At 40.1% G+C, this 11,294-nt stretch overlaps 1 protein-coding gene across 1 annotated transcript; it reads left to right on the top strand.

Annotated features, from left to right (window-relative positions):
• Nucleotides 1-3,665: 3,665 nt before the first annotated feature.
• Nucleotides 3,666-7,570, top strand: GDF2 (growth differentiation factor 2). The gene is made up of 2 exons (XM_052798989.1): nucleotides 3,666-4,353; nucleotides 6,058-7,570. Exons 1-2 carry the CDS (start codon nucleotides 4,008-4,010, stop codon nucleotides 6,996-6,998), a joined length of 1,287 nt encoding a protein of 428 aa, XP_052654949.1. The 5' UTR covers nucleotides 3,666-4,007; the 3' UTR covers nucleotides 6,999-7,570.
• Nucleotides 7,571-11,294: the final 3,724 nt, after the last annotated feature.

Genomic DNA, 11,294 nt, shown 5'->3' with positions numbered 1-11,294 from the left:
GCTATCTTATCCTATTAAGAGTTGTGTTGTTTAGCGGAAGGATACTACACACACTACCTTCTGATGAATGACTAACTGGAAGGCTCTTATCCTGCTAAGGTGCTAGGTAACTTCTGCCTCCAATATTCCATACTCATGTGGTGCAGATTCCCAGAAAACAGAGGTGTGTAAAGGTGGTGCTTCCTGCTAACCTACATAAAAGCAAGATTCAGTGTGTATGGGAGTCTCTGCAAGGTTACTCTCAGAGCAGTTCTTGTCAGTTCCTCCTGAACAGCTCTCAGTAAGAAGTAGATAGTTCTAAGGCACCTTGTAGTGACTGCCAGTTATGACTGCCAAAAGATGATGGATCCAGCTAGTCATTTCTTCTTCTCCCAAAGTACTACAGTGATTTACACTGGAACTACTGGGACAAACCTTTGTATACTGTTGCTGTCAGAGATCTCCTTAAAATGTAGGGTCTTGTGTTTTATAAACCATGAGAAACTCAGCTACAGTTGACAAAGTAATGCTAATGCATAAAGAAACATTAAAAAGTAATAGCCATAAGCATAAAACTTTTCAAAGTATCTTAAGTCACTGTCATTTCTGTTCTCTGTGAAAATCTACCCTTTTCTGTAGGTCTAGTCTTGCTCTCATTTAGCACCAGCTGTGAACAGCATGACATATTAGCCTAGTGTGCTTATGTTCTCATCTATTGCATTTTGTTTTCCTTAAGGAATCTTTTCTATACCTTAACTTAGTGTTTGGGTACAAACTTTCTTTCCAAGATGTGCTGATGCAAGCAATTAGGAAAGAGATACCATCCTATGATCTGTTATAAGCTCGATAGGACATAAAGGAAAATGCTACTCCTATACTCATTAGGATACCTATAAAACCCCAAAAGGTTTAGTCTGCATTTAAAGGTTTGTTGGCAAAACTACGTTATTTAGGATGGGCAAACCAAAATTATACCTGTAAGTGGCACAGCTCTCAAGACATACCTTTACTATACAAGCAATACAATTATTTTATTAGTAAAGTTTATTTCATTTGGAGTTTAGCTGTACCAGTCCATTCTCTAATGCGAATAAGTCTATTTAACTATCTGTTTAGTGGTTTAAGCTACTACTTGCTGGGTCTTTGGTATTTGGATGTCTAATCTTCCTCTAGAAAAGGAAACTTTGCATTTGAAATGGCACAAATGCAGTCAGCTGCTGCTGGAAGACATTGATACCCTTACTCTCTTGGTTCCAACAGATCTTTTGATTTCTATGAACATCCTATAAACTATTCCACTCAATGGTTAAGTTTCTAGAGAAAGTTACTATTGACAAACATTTAAAATAGCAGGTCAAGATAATTCCACTAACTAATCCTAAAAGAATTGCAGATATATTAATATGGGATGATTAAAGACAGATAAAACAGGAAAACAGCTGATACTAGCCAGCAAAGTGTTAAGGACATTTTTTTCTAAACCAAATCCAATTACATTCTTTGAGGCCAGAAGTAACAGCAACAGCTAGAATGTACCTAGGTTTTGTGGAGTATTTCAATTCACTTGCACAAGGCTGCATAACCAAAAGAAACCACTAGACAATATTAATTTATTTGTGTATCACATGAATTAACAACTGTTTCACTGCCAAACCTCAAAGAGCTGCTTTCAAAAAGAATTGCCACTGAATGAAACTGTTCATTGTAAAGTTTCTGCAAAGCTGACACTTGGCCTGACACTATTTGACATCTTTATATATGAACTGGAAGTCTGTATATAACAACCCCCTTTGCAGAAGACAGTATTTAGGAGAGAGGTATTCATATAGATCATGTGATCTAGCTGCACTTTATGTTATCAAAATTCATTTTAAGGTAGACAGATGCAGAACTTGGTACCTAGGCACAAGGAATGGAGGCTGTTCCTACTGAGTAAAAGACTGACCCTTGAAAGCCATAACTCTTAAAATCATTTTTGTGGATATGTTGGATTTATGGCACAGTATGAGGATCCAGGGTGATGCTATGTAAAGAGAGCTAATGAAAGCTTTGAATGGATAGACACTGGAGTAGTGAACCACGTAAGGAAAGATTTTATTTCTGCATGTGGCACTGGTGGACTGCCACTAGAAAACTACGTATAGCCCCAGTGTTCACCTTTTCAAAAAGACATTCAAATTCAGAAAGAGACACAAAAAAGAAACAAAAACAGTTAGAGAAAATGTCTTATAACATGTGACTAAAAAGCACAATCTGTTTATTTTATCAGAAAGCAAACTGAGAAGTAACTTGATTACACTGTACAAGCACTTTGACAGAGAGAAAATGCCAGCACCATGGGGCTCCTTAAGCCAGCCAGAAAGTTAAAAGAACTCCTGTCTAGAAGGTAAAGCCAGGCACAATGAAATAATAAATGAAGCACCATGGGGTTTTAAGTGTAAGTGATAATCTTTTAGAGTAAGTGCTACAAAAATTGAAGAAATCTTTGATTCTTTGACATCTTCAGATAAATTCTGGAGGGCCTTAAAAAGTTACGTTTTAGCCAAACACAAGTAATAGGGCTCTGCACACAGGTAGGAAACACAAAGGCCTTGAGTAAAACATAAGTCTTGCTATGCAGGAGACCAAGATCCTTGGCCAAATAATCCTTTCTGACTTTACACCATAGGAACGTAATTAACCAGGATCTTTGATCCCAGCTGTCACTTGAACAGACACATGAATGAGTATTTGAGAAGTCTGGGACCACTTTAAATGCTGTATATACACTGCTAGAAAACTGGAGAAGAATGGCCAGAAAGGACAAAATCTTGTCCACGTCTTTGCAATGAGACTTTTTTTAATGTAAAAGCTCATAATACTATGCGGACTTTATGGCATGTGTACAGTATGGATTGAGTCGTGCTTAGAAAAAAATGATACATTAATAGTACAGGTAAAACACTTATGTATCATTAGATTAAATCATAATACATTCATTAAGATAAATAGCAAGTGATATTTTTGTCTATAAATAAACTGGGATTTTTTCTTCTGTATCATGAGAAAATCTGTCATCAGTCTTGTATTTTTGCCTTGGCCCATTATTCTCATGGATAACAGTATCTTCATAGATAATCTTCTGCATCTTCACAGAGACCTTTTACTTTCCATGTGGCCTTAGAAGGCCCAGTTCTGTCTTCATTTTGAGGTCAGTGAAATAATGACTGGTTGTTCTTGGAATGGATTAACCATCAAGAATCTAAGAAATCTATTACATAAGATACTATAAAAACAAGACTAAATTCCCATACACCAAAGGAATCAAACTGAAAATGGACAAGCCTGCAAACAACATGAAGCAAACTTGAGACAAAACAGATATTTCACTGTGTACAAACAATAGCTCTTGGCTGATAAACGGAAAGAAGTTTTAAGGTTGTTTGTATTGTCATGAGATCATGTCTTGCAGAATCACAGGTCTCCATCAAATGATCAGGGATCTTCTGATGGCATGTGAAGGGACTGAAATAAAGATTTGTGAGATGTTATTTACTAACAGCTAATAGAGTAATTTTGTTCTAGATCTCTATTTTCTATTCTTGATGAAAACAGTGTAATCTTCTACGTCCCTAAGAAAGCTTCTCTCTGTGTTGGCAAGGAAATGATAGAAGAGTGTAATTAAGCAATGATGACCCTAAAGTGAAATGTGGATTCTTTACAATATACAATGTCCTTCCCACCAGCCACATGTGTTTGTCAAATGTTTACAGAATCTTCATTAACTAAGAGCTTTGCTAGATAACAGAAGCTGAAGCATGGCATCAATGACTCTGATAAGGGCAAGCGTACAACCAATCTGCTTGACAACTGACAAGAGGCTGGGGTTTGAAGCAGACTGCAAAAAGAACACAAGAAAGTGATTTGCAAAGAGCATTCCAGTTTTTGCCTTCCATCTCCTTTCCTCTGTCTGTAATGAAACAAGACTTTTAATCAGCTAAAATACCCTTGTCCTCTTGTCTCTCCATCAGAAAGTAAATAGAGAAGAAATGCATTATTTTGGAGTATTAGCTGCACTGTCTGTTTTCAACATCATTGCCTGTTTGACAAGAGGCAAGCCTTTGGAAGACTGGGACAAGTTATCAGCTATGGGAAAGTCTGATGCACACTTTCATGATCCTGGGGAAGTGGAAGATGAGACCCATTTCGACTTTAAATCTTTCCTGGAGAATATGAAGACAGATTTACTAAGGAGTTTGAATTTGTCAAGAGTCCCCTCACAAGTGAAGACCAAAGAAGAACCACCACAGTTCATGATTGATTTATACAACAGATATGCTGCAGACAAGTCCTCCATCCCTGCATCCAATATTGTAAGGAGCTTCAGTACTGAAGGTAGGAGAAGTCCTAAATATGTGGACTAGAATTTTTAAAGAAGTACATGGACCATAGGTACGCAGATTCTTTTTAAATTCAGAGGGAACTGAGTGCCTAACTTCCACAGATTCTTTATAAAAAAAACAGATTAAAATTTTGGATTGTAGTCTTGCTCTGTAGTTTCTTTCAATCTTAAAAAAAATACAATTAGCTTTAGTTTTCTTCTTCGATATTTTCACTGTACAATATTCTCTTCTCAAATGCATCAACTGAGATGATGCACTGAATAACAGCGTTTACATGAATCATGTTTCTCAAAGCTAGAGATTTGGAACTGAGTTTTAATGTTAGAATGCAAATTTTGATTGGCTATAATTGAGACATCCATGCTAGAGAGCTCTTCTTTCAGGTTGGCTCTTTGCATATTTAAAAATCACAGCAACCAACTGAGAAATGTGTCTCTGGATCCAAGCAAGGACCAGTAGTGCTCCCCCAGAATTCTGAGTTAGATGGAAAGATCTATATGGAAATGGATAGTCAAGCTTGTCTCAACTAAAAAAATTCAAGATCCCTGTCTGTGTAACATTACATAGACTTTTGAAAGCTCCATCAAAAGAAGCAGTAAAGAAGTTAGAAGTAAATGCAATCCTTGTGATAAAAATGAGACAGGGAGAATCGAAGCTTCTGTTTATATGAAAAATAGACATACACAGGTAACAGCACTGTCGAGAACTCCAAATTCCCAAATTAGTGCCCCTAGTCCTGAAATGGAAAGAAGCCTTAACAGTATGAGCCAGATTATACTTGCCATATCTCACTCTCCTCTCTGACTTCTTCAGTGGGTAAACACTGTGAAGAAGTGTCAACATTAGCCAATTAAAATTGCCCCAAAACCCAATCATGATTGAGTAATTATCCTACATTGACCATCAAATAGACATCAGCCAGTGATGACTTTTAAACACTACCAATCTGATCTTCCAGACAATTACCTGCCCCTCCCAAGGCAGAGTTGCTGGTAGCTTTGCAGAAAAAAAAAAACCCAAACCAAACAAAACCCACACAAGCTCAGTGAGTCCAGCCTGGGACAGACTGGGACCTGGGCATAAAAGGCTGTTTATCACCAAGTCCCAATTTAGACAGACCCTGAAGCTTCATTCCGGATTTTAAAAAACTTTTTTATTTCCCCAAACTCCCAGTAATCCAAGCTGCTTTCAAAGTTATCTGAAGACAACAACAAAAGCCTCAGCACAGCTAGTTCTTAGACACACTTAAATATGTAGTATACTTCTCTATTAGGAGGGCAGTTCACCCCATTGCATGATGATAAGAGTAGGAAATTCATAGGGGGTTTTAAGAATTCTTTGTGTAAAAATCTCTTTAGGAAATTGCTAAATCTGAACACTCCCCAAATGCCTTATTTATGTACTTAATACTGACTAACATCATCCACAGCTTATTCTAGGCAGACTCTTTATGCTCCCTTCCACACGCTCACCTGGCCATGCAATGTTGGTGAAAATACTACCAACACCAGGGCCTCCATTTCCTCTTTTCACTTCCTGCCCTTGAAACTCGGCCAGAAGATGGTATTTCTTTTTTTTTAATGCTGGGTAGCCATATTCTTATTTTTACCCCCAAAATACATCCTGAGTCTTTTAAAAGCAAGTTACTTGGACAGTCAGAAGCACTGTAACCACGTGTTTTAATTTCCTATTGCAGATGTTGTTTCTTTAGCTTCACCAGAAGAAAATCCATTTCAGAAACACATCTTGCTCTTCAACATCTCTATTCCACGATATGAGGAAATCACCAGAGCTGAACTGAGAATTTATATCTCCTGTCACAGGGAAGTTGGGTCTCTCTCTAGGCTGGAAGGCAACATGGTCATTTATGATGTTCTAGATGGTGATCACAGGGAAAACCCAGAAAGTACCAAATCTTTCCTTGTCTCCCATAATATCCAGGAATGTGGTTGGGAGATGTTTGAAGTGTCCAGCGCTGTGAAAAGATGGGTCAGGGCAGACAAACTGAAGACTAAAAACAAGCTAGAGGTTGTTATAGAGAGTAAGGCTCTGGGTGGTTTCACTTGTGGGAAGCTGGATATCGGTGTTACCTCTGACACTAAAAATCTGCCCCTGTTAATAGTGTTCTCCAATGACCGCAGCAATGGGACAAAAGAGACCAAAGTGGAGCTCCGGGAGATGATTGTTCATGAACAAGAAAGTGTGATAAAGAAATTAGGAAAGAACAACACTTCATCTGAAGAGGAAGAACAGGGAGAGGAAAAGGCCATCACTGGGCCCCACCACCATTCCTCCAGAAGCAAGAGAAGCATCGGAGCCAACCACTGCCGGAGAACTTCCCTCCATGTGAACTTTGAAGAGATTGGCTGGGATTCCTGGATCATTGCACCAAAAGATTATGAGGCTTTTGAGTGTAAAGGAGGTTGCTTCTTCCCTCTGACAGATAACGTTACCCCAACAAAACATGCTATTGTCCAAACTCTGGTGCATCTCCAAAACCCAAAGAAAGCTTCCAAGGCCTGTTGTGTTCCAACAAAATTGGATTCAATCTCCATTCTTTATAAGGATGATGCTGGTGTGCCCACTCTGATATATAACTATGAAGGGATGAAAGTGGCAGAGTGTGGCTGCAGGTAGTATACAAGGCAGAATCTCTAAGAATCCCCTTCTGCTCTGTGTAAATCTGTACATTAGTGATGCAAATGAAAATCCTTGCAAACAAGGTTTGGAGCACAGTGTGGGGCTGGTCGTTGTTGCTGCTGCTTGTTTTAAAGGGAAACTGGCATTTAAAGAATGGCAATCATTGTAAATAGCCTGTATTACATATCACAGCAAAGTGAATACTGGATTAAAATATTGTGAGATTGAATGAACTATCCATTATTTGGCAACAGTGATACAATTTGAATACCTTATTTCAACTTTTCTGTTTAATCGATTCTGTTTAGGTCACAAGCTAAAGGATTTTCAATGGGGATTTAGTACGTCCTGTAAATGTTTAATAGGTATTGAAATCTAATTCTCTCAGCCAACTCTGACATTTTCAACTTCTGCAAAACTCAGTAAATGGAATTTAGTCTGCATGGTAAAGTCAGGAGTCTAAATCCTGCAAGCCTTTTCTCATATCAGTAATCTCAGAGGTTTTTACACGCAAATTATTTACTCCTGTAAGTGAAGATTTGCAGTATTAAAAACAGAAGAGGTTCTCAGTCTTATTTCATTCCCAAGTTTCCTTCTGTGGGTAGCAGGTGCCTTGGTTTCAGCTTTCTTATCCTCAATGCCCTATTTTTACCCCTTTATGGCACATACTTGAATGATAAGAAGTGCAGCCTTCCGCTTCTAAGACACTGTTTCCTAGGAGGAACAGCAGCCCTTATCTCTGCACAAAGATAACGAGCCACTTTGACCTACTGCATATTCTTAGTATTCCTTTGCAAGAACATACAGCCAAATGACGTTCAGCCTTAGAAGCTGTATCCTAAGAGCAGTGAGGGTTGGCAGAACTCAGCACTTGTGAAAAGCCCAGGCTACTTATTCAAAGGCCTAAATATGTTCTTTGGAGTCTGACATTAGGCTCCAATTTTTTAAAAATTCTTCTTAGGAGAAACTCTATTTTACATACAAAATTCTTTCACCCCTTAGAAGTCTGGGAAAAACTGAAAACTTCTATCTGTGTTCTACAAGAATTATGCTGCTGTATGGGAAATATACTATCACACAATAGTTCTCCTGACTTCAGTTGCATTTTCACTAAACAAGGACCCCATCTTTCCTGCAAATAAAGTGAACTTCCTTTGATTCTAATGAAGGTTTTGCCTGTACAAGAACAAAGTAGTGTCTTCTGTTGGTTTCAAGTGATAGGTGTAAGTGCTGTACAATACCATAGTCCACTTCACTTCTACTCCTCCATCACTTTCCACACCAAAAAAAAAAAAAAAATTTATATCAGAGAACACTTTTGATCCAAACCCACAACAAACTACACATTTGTTCAAAATGGTGAAGAATATTGATGAGGCAAAAATCTAAACAGTAGCTTAATGCATGGAAGCAACAGGATTTAAATCGATACATATGTTTTAAATTAGGGCAGCCTGTGGCCAAGACGAATTCATTTGGCATGAATAGGTCAGCTTGAAATCTAATACACAGTTTATTTACTATTGTTAACTTAATACAGAGCAAGTAGCAGGTGAGTGTGAGCAGGGCAGTTGTAATTCCATCAAGAACTGCTGGTTACATCACAAACCATGAGCACAAAGCACGATTCACCAGAATCCTTGGACTGATTTATAGGCTTTTCCTTTAGAACTGGGCTGCAGTTGGATCAGATCCAAGATCCGGGTCCATGCAAAATCCATTCATCCATAGCTGCATGTCATTAACCTCATAAGCTTCCCGTGGCAGTCCTCTCATTTTACCACTCCCCACTGGCTTCTGTCATCTTACAGTCATCATTATGTCGTCTTCCTTTCAGAACCCCCTGCACTGTCTCCCTGTTTTGTTCATGTCTCCCAAGCTCATGACATTCTGCACAACTTCTCTTAATCAAGTAAAAGAAACAACCAAACTAGCACTTGGTGTGATCACCTTAGAAAAGTTATTCACCCATGTGTCAAGGTAATTGTAGCTATGTGCCCTTAAGTCATCCAAACACAAGGTCCTAGTTATATTTTGACTTCACTGAATATAAGACTTTGTCTATAATTAAATGAAAAAGTGGGGAAGAGGAAAGACCAGTGCCCACGTGCTCACAGAGAGAAATTCTCAAGAATATTTTTTTTTTCATATTCTGAAGTCAAACGTTGATCTTTGTTTCCCAAGCTTATGTGGAGAAAAAAAAAAAAAAGACCCAAAGCCCTTTTTGACTCAAAAACTCACATCCTAGCTATGCAATCAGGATTCCAGAGAAGCTCTACAGATCCTGTCCCAAGACTGGACTAAAAGTGGCTTTTGTATTTCAACCAAAAAAATCAGTTGCTCTTCCAGCCAGCTTTAATGATCACATTCCCATAGGCTTAACGTTTTGGTTGGTATGGTAGTAAAATGAAACATGAATCTTTCCACAGGGTGATGATCAGGGTCAAGAAGAAATGAGAACCCCGTAGTGACTACAGATACTACCTACAGCATGGCTGAAGTGTGTGTCAAATTGATGTTTGGTTTTACACTGTAAATTTAGCAGCTTTATTTAAGTAGTTTTGAACATTTGATTTTAACAATTGCTCAAATTCCCTCACATTTCAACTGCTTTGGGGTGCAACGAATCAGCCAAGTGGCCAAGATGTGCTAGAAAGGATACAGGTTGCAAAGAGCAGGCAAAGCACCTTGCTCCCTGCTTCAAGCTGGCCCCCACTGGGCACTGAGAAAACCCCCTCTCATCACTGGATTCTGGATGTCGACCAGCAGCTTGCTGCTGCTGAGGAGCAGGTTGGGGATTGTGCACTGTCCAGCAGATGCACAGTTAACATTAAAACTTGTTTAACACAAACACGTGGCTAGAGCATGCCCTCCTTCTCAGGCTCATCATCTATCTGTGTAACAGCCCTGTAACATCAGAATCACCAGCTGACTCCACAGCCAATTTTAAGGCTACCCTACAGCACTTCAGTCTTAATAGATAAACGTGGTAAGCTGGTGGAAGCTGGTCAGGAGATACAGCTGTTGCTATTTTTACATAGCTTCCCACCTTGTCTGTGTACACAGAAGACACAACATCCTCTGATCTCATCCTCTCCTCTGTGCCATGTCCCAATACAGAAGAACAGCTGATGCAATTTATCACTTAACAACACAGCAACAGCAATCACTAAAAGTCAAAAAGGTCTCAATTTTCAGTATTCTTTTCCACAGGTCAAGAGGCAATGGCCTTATGGGAATCTGGAGGTGTTGGGCTGGTATCTGTTCAGACACCTTTATACTGGAAAGATCCTGACGATACAGAAATGTTAAGCTAGAATTGCCAATTCCTGATACTCAGAACAATAGGTTTTAGACTGCCACTTAAGGAGGCTTATAATTTCAGACACAATTAATGCTGCTCCCGGACCACAGCTTATTCTTCTCTCCAGCCTCCTCAGAGCCTGGCCATTACCATGCAGCTAACGCACACAAGGTGCATGGCCATGCACCATGTAGGTCCACATAGGCATACACTGTGAGCTCCAGGAAGTATTAGTACCTTGCTGTAGCTCCCCATAGGCAGCACTGAATCGAAGTTTGTTACTGCAAAGAAGAGCTGAAGGGTACAGATGGGAACACAGAACAAGCTGGCAAAGCCAACAAGTAGTAAATGAACAATGTCTGTGAGGCAAGACCCTTTCCTCGAACAGTGTAACAACAGCTCCACATCCCCTCAGGACATTGCACCTGACTACTAACCACCTCCTTCCTCCCCGTGTTAACTCCCCAACATACCATTTGTTGTGTGTTTAGCAGAGACAAAAACAGGGCAGGTCTCTCCACAGTCTCTAGGTAGAGAGTGAGGGGCTCAAAGAGCTCTGCCCATCCATCTGCAAGGCTGAAGGCTCTAACTGCAGGTGCCTGAGGTGCAAATCTCCTCCGTGCCGTCCCGGGTCTGACTGAGGCCTACAAACCGCCTCAGAGCCACCTTTGGCCTTTCTTCAGGCTTCAGTGCTTTCTCTAAGCCCTGCCTCCACGTCCTTCGGTGCCATCGCCGGGCTGTTGAGGGGCCTCCAGGCTGCCCTCGCTGCACCGTCTCTGGGCTGTGAGGGGCGTCCATGCTGCCTCGGCGCCATCTTCAGGCTGCGTGGTGTTTCTGCGTCAGCTCTGTTCGTTACTCCCCAGCCGTCTCACACATTTTCTTACTCTCCCTCACATGGTACCTTAAAATCTCTCAGCTTGAAGATGCCTCCTGCCTCTGGGCTGCCCACAGCCTTTTTTGCCCTCTCCGTGTCTCCAAGCTGCCCCACT

Source organism: Harpia harpyja, chromosome 10, assembly GCF_026419915.1.
Source record: "Harpia harpyja isolate bHarHar1 chromosome 10, bHarHar1 primary haplotype, whole genome shotgun sequence".
NCBI lineage: Eukaryota > Metazoa > Chordata > Aves > Accipitriformes > Accipitridae > Harpia > Harpia harpyja.
Note: the sequence above shows the minus strand (reverse complement) of the source record. Positions and strands in the feature narration are given on the sequence as shown.